The 18,686-nt window shown below is 38.0% G+C and overlaps 1 protein-coding gene across 7 annotated transcripts in view; it reads right to left on the bottom strand.

Annotated features, from left to right (window-relative positions):
- ATP8A1 (ATPase phospholipid transporting 8A1) overlaps positions 1 to 18,686 on the bottom strand; it is a 214,387-nt gene that overhangs the window by 70,460 nt on the left and 125,241 nt on the right. For all 7 annotated transcript variants that reach the window (XM_033105824.1, XM_033105825.1, XM_033105822.1 and 4 more), the window contains 2 exons: positions 18,419 to 18,557; positions 14,882 to 14,946 (listed from right to left, as the gene is read on the bottom strand). In XM_033105824.1, the coding sequence (XP_032961715.1) occupies positions 14,882 to 14,946; positions 18,419 to 18,557 (204 nt within the window). The remainder of the gene's footprint in view (positions 1 to 14,881; positions 14,947 to 18,418; positions 18,558 to 18,686) is intronic.

The following is an 18,686-nucleotide window of genomic DNA, read 5'->3' as shown; positions in this document are numbered from 1 at the left end:
GTGGGCTGACAGAAAAGGAACATCTGTTGCTATATCAGGGAAAGTCAGAAGCAAAGGCACTTTGGGGAGACAGATAGGCAGGAGGCAAGGCCGGGATTCAGGTGCCTTACCAGGTGGAGATCCAGGAAAAGGAGGGAGCTACAGGGAAAGTGGGGTCTCATAACCTGCACCCCATGTGGACACGCCAGTCAACCATTTCCCTCTGTTCTCTCTACCCATAGCCCTGCACATAGCACAGCACTCATTAGAAGTGTGCAGCCCCTGGACCTCCTACCATGCTTTCCTGCCTTGACAATTCACACTTTAGGCCACAGCCAATATTCTCCTTGGTTCTTAGTCTTGACAACACAGAAGGGAAAACATCCCCTCCCTAGGAGAACAGGCTCTCCAGCTCTCCTTTTCTAAGGGTGTTCATTACAGCTGATCTAGACTTTTATCCATGGCTAGTGGATTCCATTTTCCCCAGAGGCCACTCCATACCTTTCCTTTCCACTCCAGAATTTCCCCAAGTTTACAAATTTGGCCCCCGTCACTTCAGCAAACATCTACCTGCTTTACTGAGAACATTTATACCGGAAAGAAGTCCCTTGATTTTTCTCTCTTGACTTAAAAACTTCTCTTTACCCAATTCTCCCTAATTCTTGAGCCAGGGTAAGAAATGTCTTCTTTTCTCAACTCTGTTTCCCCCACTTCTCCGTTCCATCTTCATCTCCCCATCGCCACACTTTTATTACTTTTTTTCACTTCAAGATTACATACTAAAAACACTGAACAAATAAATAAACCAAGAAATAGTCCTTTGACCCCACTTTTCCTGAGTCCTTCAGGTGACATGAATACGCTCATCTTTTGGGCTGTCCAAATACTTGGTCTATACTTACACACCGTAGCATGACATACATAGTAGCTTATTTGTTTCTATCTCTCTTTTCCTTTCAAGACAGAGGCCCTTGATGAAGAGATGCAATAAAATAAATAAAAGCTTGGGAATGAAAGAATAACAAAATTATTAATGACTGGAGAATACCTTGTGGGAAGTTACAATGAATTTCTTGTGTGACCATTCTGAGGACATTTTCCACTGCTTATAAAACTCCTGTATAATGTTGGATACTCTTAATTAGACAATAAGTAAAATGTTAATATGCTTTTCTTATTATAGAAAAAAATGGAGAATAAAGTGAAAGTCATGGTCCAACATCTACTTCTGTCTCAAATAATATAAATTGTTTAAAGAATACAATAGAATCAACACCCAGACTAGTAACTCAGTGATCAGGTCAGGTTGCATAAGAGTGGACCAATGAGAAGTAAACAGTATGTATTTGGTTTATAAGACACATGCTTGGAAGAGAAAAACATAGAAAGATGTTTGGTAGGTACTTAGGCCGCGTAGAATTCCTCACAAAGATGACTAGACGGCCTTAATAAAGTTCCATTAGAATCTTTAGGGTATAGCCTGGCAAAATAGGTAACATGTTCATAAGACAACAACAGTCTTAAAGAAATCAGAGACCGGCAGCATTATGGTAAGATTTTTCATTAAGTTTACAGGAACTTTACCAAGGAAACCCTTGATAAAAATCACAGAAGGCACCGAGACAATGAAATCTGACACATTTTAAACGATAGACAGATAAATTTATGTGAAATAAATCAAAAGCCCTGATTTGTTTGGAAAGGATCACAACATATAAGATGTCATTGTCATTTTCATTTTGGCAAAACTCCTCTTGGAATAGTTTAAAGAACCCAGAGGCCAGATGTACAAAGAACATGTTAGGCCACCTACCAACTATGTTTTGGATGGCCCAAAATGTAATGTTGCACAAAGCACCTGCAATAAAAATGGCCCTTTCCAGCTTCTAGCCTTTTGGGTTTTTTTCCTGATTCTCATCAGAGGTTTATAGGACAGTCAGACTTAGAAACGTATCCAAGGAACTCCCCAGTAGAGAACGTGGAAATACCCCTGAGTTAAAGGAAAATAAAAGCCTCTAACCTCTGACTAGAAGCCCGGTTAGCCAAGTCTAACTAACCAGCAGAGACGAGGTGAGGATTACAGAGAAATAGTCTAACACACAACACCTAACGGCAGTGGCTTCCACACCTTGCTCCAGAAACACAGTTACTTATAGTGACAGTAAATAATGTACTATCACTAATCTATACCCCAGAGGGTGTCATCAGCAAGGCTAAGCCCGAACAGAAGTTAAAAGAAAAAAGTATATCTATACTTATTTACTGCAAGCTATATGTTGGTGTTTGGGTCTTAATATAAACAAGTACTTAGCATTTATATTTATTCCTGGTAATCTGTTAAATGTGTGCAGGTCAAAGGATAAAGTTATGTTATAAGGAGGATTCTATTCCCAGGAACAACAACAACAAAAAAATCAAAATTCTTAACTATACTTTGACTTTCAGACAACAATATTTAACAATATATATATATTTCATTGTCCTTGGATTTGTTTCTTTTCATTCATCAGTTCACCACCAATTAAGTAAAATAAGCATGCAATTGGGGTTAATGATGAATCACTTTTGGAAGACACACGGCTTTCACTCTTGTCAGGATAGACTTAAGTATGAAGCCTGTACCTCTTACTTTAGTATCAGCACTGCAGGTTTCTGTTTTCACTTACTTTCCATATAAAGAGCAAAATGTAACACAATGTTATAGGAAAACCCTGGCAGGAATCTTGCTGAACAAAGACAGGGACTCTTGCTTGAACAAGATTCGCTGCGAGAGGCTGGGCCACTGTAATGTAACTCCTCAAAACCTGTCAGCTGATGTGTACAAGTCACCAATCAGTGCAGAGAAAACCATTGTCCACATATAACATTCAAACATGCAGCTATAAAAGTTAAAATGTATTATAAATCAAGGCTGGCCACAGGGATCACATGATGCTTTTGGGCACTGGTTTGAGACAAAATGTTTGAGACAAAAGTTTGAGACAAAATGATGAAGCCACTTGTAAAGAATGAAAGTTCCAGAAGCCAAAATACACCCTATGGCTGAGAACTCAAGGTTCTCATCCACTTCAAGTGGATGTGAAGTATAAGGTAAAAATGAAATACCTTTTCCACCTTCCTCGAAAAGAAAATATTAAGTGTTTTATTTTGAAAACAGTCTTTAATGATATAAAAGGAAACAAAACTAAAGGAGAAATAAAGAATAATTTTAACCAAACTAAGACACCAAGAACCCCAAAACACTTTTGGATCAGATGGCTAGATAGGCTTTGTGTTCTAGAAAGAATATATTGCATATTATATAAAAAGTGTCCAGTTAAGTTCATTTCATGGTCTATCAGTAAACTTTTTTTGCCAGTATATTCGAAATCTGACAATTAAGTTCGCGAACTTGTTGCAATGATGTTGCTAACTTTTTTTGATATCAGGGGGATTATTCATTATGAATTTATATCAACTGGACAAACAGTTAACCAAGTTTACTATTTGGAAGCGCTGAAAAGGCTGCGTGAAAGTTAAATGACCTGAACTTTTAGCCAATAATTCATGGCTCTTGCATCACAACAATGCACCAGCTCCTAACAACACTGTCTATTAGGGAGTTTTTAGCCAGTAAACAAATAACCGTATTGGAACACCCTCCCTACTCAACTGATCTGGCCCCAATGACTTCTTTCTTTACCTGAAGATAAAGGAAATATTGAAAGGAAGACATTTTGATGACATTCAGGACTTCAAGGATAATCCAATGAAAGCTCTGATGGCCATTCCAGAAAAAGAGCTCCAAAATTGCTTTGAAGGGTGGACTAGGTGCTAGATTTGGTGCATAGCTTCCCAAGGGGAGTACTTCGAAGGTGACCACAGTGATATTCAGCAATGAGGTATGCAGCACCAGGATGAGTTTGTGAACTTAAGTGTCACACCTTGAATGTATTCCAATACATCACCTCACTATTTTATTCTTTTATTTGACTATCAGAATGGCTTGGGTTGAATCAGTGCTATGATACTTATGGCTATCTTTCTTTAGGCAGGTTGCTTAACTTCTCTAAATCAAATTTTTCTCATTTATAAAATTGGGTTCATATCTGTTTTATAGGGTTACTTTGGTGACAAAATGTGCTAACTCCTTTTACTTGTGAGTCAAGAGCCCTGCACAGTGTTTCATTCACAGTTAACATCTAAGACAGATTAGTTCTTTCCTTTCTTCTGACTTTAGGTCTGATGGAGGTATCAACATATGATGAAGAAAGATCCACAAACTGTTAAGCACTGCCCGACATCAGTGCAATCTAAGTGGGTTACTCCTGAGATAATTTTAAGTTTGCTTTTGGTATCTCCCACTAGCAATTTTATCTGTCTACCTTGTGACCGCTAACACTCAATTCTACCAGCTTCTTCTTCCACTACATACAAAGTATCTGAAACCTGTCTTCCCCTCAGTTCTAGGAGACAGAGCATTCTTTCTTCTCAAACGGCACATAGCACTTGGTACATGGTAGGAGGACAAATATTTATGTACTAACCTAGACTGGTGTTCTTTGTCTCTTAATTTCTATCTCCAACCTGATGCAACACTTGAGCTGAAAATAACTCGAAAGTTACAAACTGATTTGATGTTTCTTTTTTATTATCTGTATGTTTTAGGCATAGATGATCATATCAATACACATGTTAGACTTGAAGTGCCCATAGAAAACATAAAATTATGTATATGTTAGATTTCATATAAGTGAGTGCTTCATAAATACTAGGTTTAAAATAATGATAAAAAAAAACAAAGGACTTGTTTGCTGGCATGTTCTTCAGATATAACACTAGCAACTTATCAGGTACTGATTGTTTTTAAAGCAGATAAATACATATTTGGGGGTAAAAGAAACCCTTACTTTAGTCATATAAAAGGACAAATAAGAGTATATATAATCTTAAACTAACACATATTTTGTTCACTGTTTTGGTAGTTTGTAGCCCCATCTCATCATCATTTAAGATATAAAGTATTTACAAATTTATGACCGAATAATGTTTCATTCTTTCTCTGCTTTTACACTCTTCAAATGTTCACACCCTAAAATTACAAATTCACAGAATATTCCAAGGACATTCTTAATAATATATTATGACCATATCAAGTATGGGCAATGTTAGCACATTCTTAAAGAGTGACTTGTGACCTCTCATAATAGAATAGCAACATGAATAAACCATTGGGCATTACTTATCTTTCGACAATGTGTCACTGATTTAGTGGAACACTGGACATTCCAGATACCCCTATGCAACACATATATTAACCACTCCTTTAGCTACTGCAGGCTGTAGTAAGTTGGAAAGAGTTGCCTGAGAGTAGAATGAAACTATGTTTATATGCAACCGGTCCATTTCGTATTCATCCCTGTCAGGAATCCATAGCTCCCTCGGACATAGTTTTTGACTAAAAAGTTTTGGTATTTCTAAACTCCCAGACTATACTCGAATGTAACCTTTAAAAACATATTCATATAGAACCAAATCAGCATAAAGTAATTTTTCCAAAATGGGTAAAGACAGACAGAAGGTGAAATTATTAAAAACACATGGTCAAATAGGTCCTCCCAAACAGCTTAGTGGAAGACAGCCAAGCAAATGCATTTAATCAATACATATTGCTAAATGTATTGGAGAGGGAAAACAGACAAAAACATTCCATGCTTCACTGATACACAGATATGGGCTTTCTAGGGCAGGAGTAGATATAAAACACTGTAACTGAGGAAATGGTCCCATCTCCCAGTGGGGTCATGCCATCGAAAAAAGGTGAAGGGTTACAAAATGGAAGAAGGTAAGAAGAGGAAGTTGTAGCACTGGGTAAATTGCTCTTGGCCTCTGAGTAGAGGTTTGGGATTTGGGATTATGATAGATTCCATCAGGCAAATAACGCCTGTGAGGCATCTAGTCTCACTTGGGGTACACTAGAGAGAGAGAGGCACAGAAGTGTCGAATCTGGGTCCAAGTTTATGTTTCAGCGTTGGGGTGGGGGCATGTAGCAAACAGAGACAAATCCAGGGAAAGGAAGGAAGAGTGAGGTAGGGCATATAATTATATAATTTAAATAGTTTTGTGGATAAAGGCTTCTACCAAAGCCCTCATGGTAATTATTTTAAACCACCACTGAAAGCCCCCTAAACACTTATTTTGAGCTTGGTATTAAATATTCTCCAGTGGCGGCAGTGACTCAAATGCTGAAGGAAGCATTCTGGAGGAACTGGGGCGGCAGACATCCAGTCTCTTCTACTGCCTTCAGTTCAGCCAGGAAGAGACTGCACTGATTTTTTTGAAAATAAGCAAATTACAAAATCAACGGTTTGGAGACAGTAACAACCGGGGCTGTGAGAAATTGTTACCCAGAACCACAAAAAGCTAATGTTGGGCCCATTATCTTAATGGTTTGAATTAATTAATGTAGGAATACATAAGAATTGTCATCCACTGTATTTTCTCAGCGCACATCTGAAATGCACACCATTGACATTATTTCATATGTACGTTCATTCAATAAAATCTTAGGTTCAATGGTACGAGTAAAACAAAATAAAGGGTCTTGCTTGAATTCCATAAACACAAGATATGCCCACACACCACCCTTTTCCGGAGGGGCATCCCTCTTTCAGCTGCTTTGTAGTTCTGGCAGTGAATGGGAAAGGAGGTAGGCACAAGTTAGAAAATACCTTCCAGAATGCTTCTTCTGTGATTGAGTCCCTGCTGCCACTGGAGAAGGTATGGCTATTTAAAAACAAAAAGAACAAACAGCTTGGACTTAGAGCAATGTAGGCTGAAATCCAGGATCCTGCACTCGCTGGTTATGTGAACTCAAATCTCTATCTGAAATTGAGAAAACACCACCAGCTTCCTAGGAGCAGAGGCTAACATATGCAGATATACCTGGTGGGTTATAGGAAACATAGTGGGCTTCCTAAAAACTGCCAATGTTATGGTTGTGCTGACTCATCAAAAGATATGGGTGGCAGAGATGCAAAAAAAAAATCACAAGGCATGACCCATTCCCCTCAGAAATGTCAACGAATTGTGGGGTGAGTGGTAAGGGGCAGACTGGTTAGAAAGCTTTTATCTGTAATTCTAGGTCTCAGGAAGCTTTTGGAAGAGCTCAGATGTTTAGCCAAAACAAGAGATAAAGCATCTTCAGGCATGGTGGAGGAAGAATTTCTCAAAACAGACACACATTTGAATTTGTGAACAATTTCACTTAGGGGTTTGCACACATGCCAGGCTTACTGGATTTTGTTTAAGATAAGCGGACACATTCAGTTCTTCTGAGACCAAACAATGGGTATGATGGAACTTTTACAACCGCAGACTTGGGTTTGTGGCAGACACAGTCGTAAATCAGAGGAAAAAAAGAACAGATTATTTGTTCATATGTTATTTTCATTTTTTGTCATGTTTACATTTTTGGCTAACCCATTTCTTTCAAATGTAACAAAGTTGGCTTTATTCACTGAGAGATACTTAGAGTAGGCGGTGTGCCAGATAGTTCTTGAACAATAATCTTGCAATGGGACATTATAAAAACGAATTTTTTGCTTCTGATAGGGGATTCATTAACACCGTAAGAGTTAAACTAGGATCTTAAAATTTTCAGGCCGAAAAGCTGAAAAACAGCTTTGCTAATTTTGGTCAAAGAAAATTCATGCTACTAAAGAGCCAATGTGAGCAGTGGAAGAAAACTCAGTGTGGTTTGAAAGCTGCCTAAACTATTTTTCAAAGCAATACAAAATGTACTGTATTAGACTCATGGGACATATCAAGACAAAACCTGAAGTAGCCCCAATTCTCATTTTCTCCCTCCTTTTCTGGAGTTAAGTCAGTAACTTGCTTATTCTGGATTTCTTTCAGAGGCCATTCAACAGTGGCTGGTTCCCCAAACAGTGAGGTTTGTCTGCATAATACATTTAAGTAGGACTTAAAAGGGTATAGATGACAACTTCACCATTTGTGTCATGAATGTTCTGTAAGTTATAGTTGAAGCTTACATGGTGTTAGAAAATCAAATTCAGCTAGAAAAAATGAGCAGTACCGTAACGTAAAGGCTTTCTTTTACTGTGGTGTTGAAAAACATATATTCTTATGCTTGTTAATATCAAACGTGGCTAGCAATTCATTTTCTGTAAAATATATCAGTGAGGGGAAACATTGGTATCCATAACCAAACCTAGGCTGGCTTGGGGTCATTGTCTCAAATTAAGCGGAGAAATTTTAGACAGAAGGGTGGCTGTTTAAAAATCACCTTACAGTAGATGGCAACAAGGAACTCTCTCCTTGCCCTCCCCAGGAATAATAATGCTCAAAGAAATAATAATAATGACGATCATGACAAAGGTCTATATTTTTTAAGTGCTTACTAAATGCTGGGCATTGTTTCATAGTATTTCAAAGGTATTGTTTTGTTTAATCCGCACAACACCCTAGAGATGAATGTTATTATTACTCTTCTTTTATAAGAGTCGCTGGCAGCTGAGGCCCAGAAATCTCTATTTGCTTAGGAATCCAATGACTTAGATTCATCCTCCACTAACACTTCGCACTAGAGGTCAAGTTAACCTTTCTAGCTTGGACGTAATAGTAGCTGCCTAGCAATGTTTTCAGGTGTACATGTGATGGTCCCTGTAAAGTCCTTCGTCTAGTACCTAGTACAAAAATTAAGCACTTCCTAAACTTAAGCCAGTGTTTTCCTTACGACTAGACGGAATGTAGGGGGGTGGACTTCCCTCTTCACAGAAAGTCAGCAAGCTGCATTTTCCTTCGGGATCTATACACTGCTACCCACATAGCAAGTGCTGACTCCTGCTCAGGCTGAATGTGAATGTCAACAGCAGAAGAGACAATCTAGAAAAACTGGGTTCAGAGCAGAAGGAGAAGTGGGCAGGGCTTCTCAGGAGTGGAACTTAAGAACACTGGAAGCCTTTGGACTTGGAGTGGAGGAGGTTGATTTCTCCAAGCTCTTTACATGCATGTTTAATCATCATTCCTGTGGATTCAATAAATACATAGTAAATAAATTTCCTCTCTGTCTTTTTTTTTGTTTCCTGGGGAAGCCAGACAGTAGAGAGGAGGAGGAAAAACAGTAAGAATGGATTTAAGATCCAGCCCTACTGCCCAGGACAGATCCTACAATTCTCCATATAAAAGAAATGCTAGAAGAAGGACAGAACCAGGTTAAGGGTATGTCAGGTAAGACTCAAGAAAGACTGTTTTGGCACCTACAGAGTTAGTGGCTTAAGAAATTATGGTCCCTCCCACCCACCCTAGGCTTGATGGATGAGGGTAGTAACATCCTGAGCTATCTCAATGAAACAAGTCTTCAAAATTTCTCTAGCTTTTTGAAGAAAGACTGTATTGATTAAAAAAAAAAAAAAACAATAATATTTTGAGTTGTCTGAAAGTATTTCCAAAGATTCAAAGAGTTGGTATGCTATGGGGGATTTGAATAATATAACAATCACAGTCCTTAATATAAAGCCAATCATTCCAGAATTGTTTCAGAACATTTTGAAAGAAGACCCTAAGTAGATACTAGAAGGTAAAAATTGGTCATATATGTGATTTCCTAGTTCCTAGTTCACATTTTTAGATGTTTCTAGTTTTAACAGACTCTAAACAAATTTATTTGAACAAATTACTTTATGACAAACCAAAGATATAAAAGAGATGCTAGAAGAATCCCCTGGATCTAAGTCATTAAGTGGAAGGGGTTTCTGAGAAGTCTGTGGGAGATTTCCGGGGTGGAGTTAGGGAAGAAGTACAATATACCATTCGAGCCACTAATTTGACATTCCTGCCTTTTTAGACCCTTAAGGAAATGCCTTATACCAAGAACATAATCAGAACCCCCCAAAAACGGGGTTCAAAGTAGCATGATATGAATAAATCTAACTGATTAATCTAAGTAATTTATTTATTATAAGTATCTGAGTTTGATTAACTTTAGAGGATTTTTAATGATGCATATCCATGAAATTCTCACTTTCTGAATTAAAAAAAATATATATATACATGATCAAGCTTTCTAAGAAACTCTTTTGCTGGCTCTATCAGCACCTGACAGTAGCTTGGTAGGTTACGGAGTGAGTACCCAGCTTGGCTCTGGGCATCATGCTACCTGTGGGTGCTTCTCTTGCTATGAAAGGAGCTGGGTGGGCAGAGGCAGCAAAGCCAGTCAGATTTCCATATCAGATCTGAAGAGCAAGACTTCTATTCTGTTTGCATTTTCAACTGTAGTTTGGTTGTATACGTTTATTTAAAGGTTTAAGAAAATGTTGAACAGTCATTAATTTTTCAAGAAGCATAATCATATTAAAACTCAAAATGAGAAAATGAGAAAGCCAAATGGCATTTTGGGGGGTGGGGCAGGGAGATGAGCTGGATTATGGGAAGACAAAGATTTTTATTACCATGATCACCAGGAGAAAGATTTTTCTACTTGGAAATTTAAGAGCCTCAAATATGATAATTTATTTATACAAGCTCAACATAAAAAAAGATTCAGCTTTAAAATTTTAACAGTATTAGTAATACTAATAATACTTGGGTAGAAAATTTGAACAGTTTATAGCAACATGTATCACTTATGCAAAAGAAGATCTACATTTATAACTTGCTATCTTAGGAAAAAAATTAAAAGATGGGAAAATAATATATCTTTTGTAATAAAAATGATTATACAAAACAACTGGTGGGCTATTGAAATATTATTTTTCTACAAAATTTCATAACATCTTTTTATATGTGTCATGCCCTGTGCTAACCATACCAATCCTGTGCCAAGGGTAACATTATCTTCACTTTATAGACAGCAAAACTGGCTCAAAGAAGTTATCTAATTTCCAGTGTGCCCAGGGTTCCCTGTGCAGGTTAGGGCAGAACGCTGCTCTTAACTACTATGCTATTTCACAGAATAATTCGAGTACCTTCGTTAAAATTGTCACTTGACAAAAACACACACACACAACTTATTTCCTAAGACATGTCCCTAAGTTTATTACTTAAATGTTAATTATTCTTTGTGCTGATGGAATGATAACCCCATATTTAATTATCATCAGTACAATCTGAACACGGGATGCTTTTCTTTTCCATGGCAATGAAAAAAATAAGCAATGATTTACCTACAGGCATTCTGGCACATCTAATGATTTGCCTGAAATCTCAGCCATGGATTTTATGACACAAGATCTGAAGGAGCTATGCAAAGTGATGTTTCCTTTCCTGCTGAGAAGCAATGAGTGCACCATAACCGGTCTGACCCTAACAGCTAGGTTTGTAAAGTCACCACTTAACTCCCTGGGAGAAAAACCTCCCGCAGAGAGCGGTTGGAGAATGGTTGGTAGTCTAGAGCTGGACCAATTAGTGTTAATCCATTCAGCCACAGTGTTTGCCTGTGGTCTTCCACACAAAACTGTCACTTGACTTGCTAAGGACAATTCTAGCCATTTTCCTTTTAAAACATTAGGCACGATTGATTACTACCAAATTTAAAACTGATACACAACCTGTTGTTGTATTAAAGAAAGCCCTTAATTTAAAATTACTCAGTGACTCACTTCTCAAATATTTATGGAGTACCTACTAGGTGCTAAGCAATATGCTGGGCAAAAATTGCAACAAAACCAAAATAGATAGACGTGGTCCCTGCTTTTACTGACATTGTGTATTCCATTGAGACGCCTATCTGTGTTTGCTCCAGTAGAAATAGGCAGGCACATACCTTTCAGGGTGATTATGACTTTTGCGTTACCACCTTGGAAACTTCAAAATGAAAACAAATGCCACTGTCTTAACAATGTATGATGCAGTACATTGAATATTTTTGGTATTTCACGTTTCTTCCCTTGAGATTACTATTTATATCACTTGATACTTAAATCACTTAAAGAACATGTCTATTCAAGAGTTGGAGAAAAATGATGAGACAGATGAAAACGGAATAAGCAAGGTTACCACACTCTGTATTTAGCTGAAAGCCTACATGCCGATAAAAGGGATCATATGTCAAATCGAGCATGGCTTGCCATGCCTTGGCTTCAATGTCACAGGTCCTACCTCTGATTTCCTTCCAGTGTCAGAAAAACCTTGTACCACGTATAACCCATGTTACTAACAAAGGCCTACACGTCTACAGGGTTATAGGAATGCTTCCACTGAGGGTTTTGCAAAATTGTGAACAACTGCAACTCAGTGCTGGAAGCACCCTTGGTGGCTCCTTCTCCAGGGATCACGTGGGATAGGTCTCCCTACATTTCTCTCACGGCACATGTCGGGCACTGGTGCCCCCATTTCCTCTTACCGCACTCTTATTCCTAGTCCCTTGCCTGCACCCCATGCCTTCCTACCCTTCCGAATTTGCTTATGTACAATTGCTCCTACACACCTTACCTCTTTGAAGAGGCTCATGAAGTTGCTCCTCTTGCCTCTGAGGGCAAATTCTCAAACCTGGCACAGTCTTCCTCACTTGACGTGAGATTATGTTTCCAATTTTAATTCCGTGTGTCATTTCTTTACAGATACCTTATAAATACTGGGTCACCATTAAAAAAGAATTAGATAGCTTCATACATACTATTACAGAAAGTTGCTAAGATACATGAAATGAGAAAAGCAAAGTACAAAGTAGTGTGGGCAGGATGCTGCCATTTGTGTTTAACAACAAAGGATGTGCGCAGAGACACACACATATATCCTGTAGATAAGGCAGAATATCTCTGGATGAACATAAAAGAAGCTACAACTAGTGGTTGTCCCTAGGAAAGTACACCGGGTAGCTTGGGTATAAGGCTCGTACACTTTTTACCATCTGTACTTTTCTCTTTTTGTAACTTGAATGTTACACTATGTGCTTATATTTTTTCAAACAAAAAAATACTTGAAAAAATTATAACCTTGTGTTCAAGTTCAATGGTCCTCTTTCATGCCCAAAATATGCCTTGAACTTACTTGCAATAACTTTCTGCTTCAGGTAACCCCCCACACCCCCCAATTACACACCTATACCTAACCTAAGGGCACTTTATAAATACCCCTCTAAACACTATGATCACAGCAAAGACCTGCTTTGTTTACGTATCTTTTTGCACTGCTATTCAGATGCATTTTACTTCCCTTATTATTTGTACGCTTTGGGAGGGCTGGGCTGTCCTAGTCAAAAATTTTCACAACACAGTAACTTGGATATAATAAACCAAAACTAATACATATGAGGGGTGCAGAGCAGAGACAACTCTAAGTTCTAAGGGGGCAGAGTGCACAGCCTTTTGTTTAGTGGTGTGTTCTCAGTGACTAGCTGGGGGCCTATTGAATAAATAAAATAAACATGAAAGTTTTCTAACTGCAGGCTGGCTTTTGTTGGTTTGTGCTTTTAGAATTAAAACTTGGTTCACAAAAAGTACTTCTCCAGTATGTAAAGGTGTAGGCAACTTTCATGGTTGCAAAATCATGTATTATTCCTAGGCTACAAGTTGCTCAAAGATTTCACGAGAAAGGGAAAGGCATCACAAGGATGGTTTTGAGGACAAATTATGAAGAGATCATCATTTCAATTTAAAAATCAGAAGTCAAATACTTCTTACGCAGGATTTCTGTTCTATACTTGACTTCTAAACATTTGCCTCTCTAGCGTCTCTTCTGCATATTTGGCTTCTCGGCTTCACCAACATCCCTAATTATCAGATTTTCTTTGCTCTGCTCTTTGTGTCACAATGACTATTTCAGGCACTTGTATAATCACCTCTCCTCTTCTGTCTTCCACCTTAAATTACAAATAGTCTCCTTTACTTTAAAAGATTTACAGGTCATCTGACCTACATATATTTTTGTTAACTTTTACTTTACGCTGTACACCTAACAAATCTTTCCCCCTTTTCCAAATATAAATTCAAGTGATCACAGCCATGAAAAAAAGATGTCCTAGGAACTTATATTTCAGCCCAGAAGCTAGAACATTCGAAAAACCCCACAACTTTCCTATTAGGAATGGTTATTTTGTGTTGTTCAATAGCTTTCACAGGTTTTTAAAAAAGAAGCAAGAATATCTGTGAATCTCTTTCTGTTTTGTTGGGGATCTGAAATACAGTACGGTGAATATAATCAATAATGTTGTAAAGATTATGTAGGGTATCAGATGGGTACTGGACTTATCGGGGAGATCAATTCATAGGTTATATAGATGCCTGACCACTGCACTGTACACCTGAAACTAATATAAAATAATATTGAATGTCAGCTATAATTAAATATGTATATATACCTATATACACACACATATATATGTACATATTTATGTATATACATACACACACATATATTTATAGTCATGGGATGTAAAGTACAGCATAGGGAATACAGTCAATGGTATTGTAATAACTACGTACGGTGTCAGATGGGTACTAGGCTGATTGCGGTCATCACTTTGTGAGGTGTGTAAATGTCTAATCATTATGTTGTTTTGTACACCCGAAACTAATTATACAATTAAATTTTAAAAAAAGAAAGAAAAAGAAACAAAATATATATTATCATTGGGAGATGAAGCAGAATATTAAATGCTTAATATAGAAAATACCCTGATAGCTACAAACAAGTTGTAACCACTCAGTAACCACTTGACACAATGCAGCTATTTTGTCTCACAACTTGAAGCAATTTCTTTTAGTTGTCACAGACACTAAACTGGAATCGGTTTATGTCACTGCGGTTTACAACAGTGTACGTTATGCTACAGAACAACAGTAGTAAGGCATCTTTTAACCTCAGAAAGAGAAAATACTTTCACAACTATCTGAATAGAAGACAGAATACTACAAGCTGATAAAGTGGTGAAAGGAGCTTTTAGAAAGACAATTTTACTTACATCAAGAGAGCCTTCATTGATAACAATCATTCCCATGTTTTTCCTCAGAAGTTTGCAGGAGTGTCCTATGTCCAAACAGAGTAAATTAATTGATGTAATTAATTTCTCTAGAGAGATGAAGTGGAGATGTTCAAGTAATAATACTATAAAAATACCTAAATTTTATTTTTAATCTGTTTTATTAGGTAAAATTGTATCTGTTTTATTAGGAAGACGCTGGTCAGATCTTTTCCAGGTTTGCAGGAAGTTTAAAAAGAAATGGTCTTGCTTGCTACAGGAGGCATATGATACAAGGACAGGACTTGGTGTGTTGCTGCTATCTTGATAAGCAAATGTGGAAAGAGCCTGTAGTAATGCTTCTCAACGTCCTGAAAACTAATAAATGTGGATGGAAATCCTTCATGATGATCAACATGAAGAGCAGAAGATGGGCCGATAGTTGTTTCCTGGAAGGGAGCAGGAGGGTTGTCTGGCTCTCAGTCAGACCATTGATCTCACCTCCATCTCCCTGCCCTGGAACTGCCACCACATCCTCGAGTTTCCTTTCTTCTCTTGCTTTGCTGTACTTGAGGCAAAACAAAATCACTGGCTGGTTAAACCAACTCTACTTACTCTGAATCTGTTTGCCTACAGCTGGATGTGGCTGGAGAAAAACAGGCAACACTGCTGACTGATCTCATATTTAATACCACCGTGTTTCCCCGAAAATAAGACCTAGCTGGACAATCAGCTCTAATGCGTCTTTGGAACAAAAATTAGTAACATAAGACCCAGTATTATATTATATTATATTATACCCAGTATTACATTATATTATATTAGACCCGGCATGATATTATATTATATTATATTATATTATATTATATTATACCCGGTCTTATATAAGACTGGGGCTTATATGATAGTAAAATAAGACCGGGTCTCATATTAATTTTTGCTCCAAAAGACACATTAGAGGAGCTGATTGTCCGGCTAAGTCTTGTTTTCGGGGAAATCAGGCCCTCTGTGATCTCATTTCTTCCCATCTTTAAATACCTAAATGTTGACCATTCTGGAACTCGTATCTCCTGCTAAGACCTCTTTCCTGAACTCCAGACTCTCACAGCCCAGTGCCTACTTAGTACCAGCGTACACTTAGCTATACAATTGGCATCTCCCACCTAACATAGTCAAAGACAGCTACCTGACCTCCCCCCACAAAACCTGCTCCTCCTTTCGCCTTCCTAATTTTGGTTAATGGCAACTCCATCCTCCAGTCACTAGGGCTAAAAATCCTTGGAGTTACCTGATTCCTTTCTTTCTCTTACACTCTACATCTAATCTATCAGTTACTCCCGCTGGTTCTTCTTTTAAAATATATCCAGAACCCAACCATTTCTCACCACCTCCATTGTTACCACCTGGGTCCAAGCCACTACCATGTCTCATCTGGATTCACGTAACAGCCTCTTCATCGGTCCTCCTGCTTCCACACTTGCTTCCCTCTGAGTCCATTCTCAGTCTAGCAGCCAAACTGATTGTTTTCACAGGAAAGTCAGATCATGTCTTTCCCCTGTTCAGAACTGTCCAATGGTTTCCCATCTCACTCAGAGGAAACACAAAGCCCGGACAATGACCTAGGAGGGCCCAACAAACCTGGGCTCCGTTATGCGGCTGACCTCTTTTCTTACTCTTCCCTTTTGCATTGCTGCTCTTTTTCTGCAGAAGACAGCTTCCCCTACCCATCCAAGTGACAAACTCCCTCTCCTAAGTTGTTCCTCAAATGGCACCTGCTCAGTAAGGTCTTCCTGACTTCCTGATTTAAAACTCAATCTGTCTGTGCAATGCCGTTATTCTCTTTCCTGCTTTTTCTTTATAGCAATTACTGCATCTAATATACTGTGTGTTTTACTTTATGGTCTGTTCCTTAGGTCCAGGAGGGTAGAGATGTTGCTTTTGTTCCCTGCTCTTAACTGGCACCATAGGTACCATAACCATTTGCTGAATGAATGAATCTCACCTACTTTTTTTCTAGGAACAAGACTCTAAAAGATAAATGTGACCAGGAACCATCACCATACTCTTCTTTTTGTAGGACCTTTCATAATGGCTCTATATCCTGAGCTATTTTTTAGGACTTCTTATGTTCCTCACATGTCACTCTTTACCACCATGTATTCTCCCTCTACCTGTAGTCATGTTTTATCAGAGTTGTGTTTTTCAGGTCTGCCAACTCGAATGCATTCTGTATTATTGTACATCTTTCCATTTTGTCTCTAACACCACTGATAACACATATGTTCAAAATCAACAACCTGTGTGGCTTATACATTTAAACATTTAGGGTTTTTTAAAAATTAATTTTCCTCTATTAACATCAATTTACTACAAATTTGTAGCAGTTTTATATACACAGAATACTGTGATTACTAACACTTCTAAAAGAAATATTAACTAAATGTCTTTAGACAGATGATACTTAATAATGACTTTCTAAAAATGTGGTTTCATGCTGTGAACAGATGAAAAAAATCTGAAATAGATTGTTCAACTTTGGGAGAGTTTTGCACGTAATTCATTATCATTAATATCCAGAGGTTGATTCCACATCAGTGTTTATAGTGCTCAGGAAACCTACTATTACTGAATTTGGGGAAAAAAAGGAGTGACATTTTCTTGCATAGTACTGGTACTATAGGCCTTTAACACCAAATACTAACTTTTTTCTCAGTAAGACCTCTCTTACGCACTGAATTGTTCCTCCCCCGACCCCCATTCACATGTTTAAGCCCTAACACACAGTGTGACTGTATTTCAAGGTAGGGCCTTTAAGAAGTTAAAGTGAGGCTATCAAGGTGTAGCCCCAATGTAACAGGACTGGTGTCATTATAGGAGAGGAAGCGACAGCAGGAAGGCACACCCACAGAGGACAGGCCATGTAAGGACACTGCAAAGGTAGCCATCTGCAAGCCAGGAAGAGAGGCCTCAGGAGAAACCAAACTTACTGACACTTTGATCTTGGCCTTCCAGGCTCTAAAACTGTGAAAAAATATATTCCTGTTGTTTAAGCCATCTAATTTGTGGTATTCTGTTATGGCAGACCGAGCTAACCTAACCTCTTTCCAAAAAATTGGAATGAACTGTAGAATGAATGGAAATTGGCAACCTTCTTACTTCCTCTCTCAGAAGTAACGTTTGGCCACATAAACAAGTGTTAATACACAGCCTGCCATAATCCCAGTCTCTAGACTTTCAGAGACAACTGTGGAAATGTTATCTACATGTGCCAGTTGTGGATGGTATGTGGGGGTAGGCAGAGATACAAAGGGGAGAAGGGGTACTATGTGGTTGCAAGTGCAAATGTTTGGCTGTGTATATAACCATTGCAATTTTAAAGGGGCACTGAGGCCATAAATAGATATATAAGCCCAATAATACAAATATGGAAATATTGCAATACCAAATCTTTCAAATATTAAAATATATTAAATTTATCTTCTAAAATGTATCAACCTGTTAAAAAGCATCACAATTTAAAGTCTAAATTAGGTGAATTACCAATGTTAATGGCAGTTTCTTGCTTGTCCCCTGTAAGGATCCAGATTTTGATGTCTGCTTTCATTAGAGTTTCTATGGTTTCAGGCACTTGATCTTGTAATCTATCCTCAATGGCTGTAGCTCCAAGTAGCTGAAGATTCTGGGGAAAACAAGTGGCAAACATGTTAAGAAGAAAACCAGTTTAGATTCTGTAAGAACAAAAAATTGAAGTGTGCATATGCTTTTAAAACAAAGATTAATGGTACATCGTGGACTTTGGTGTAAATTA

Source organism: Rhinolophus ferrumequinum, chromosome 5 (genome assembly GCF_004115265.2).
Source record: "Rhinolophus ferrumequinum isolate MPI-CBG mRhiFer1 chromosome 5, mRhiFer1_v1.p, whole genome shotgun sequence".
In the NCBI taxonomy this organism is placed as follows: Eukaryota; Metazoa; Chordata; class Mammalia; order Chiroptera; family Rhinolophidae; genus Rhinolophus; species Rhinolophus ferrumequinum.
Note: the sequence above shows the minus strand (reverse complement) of the source record. Positions and strands in the feature narration are given on the sequence as shown.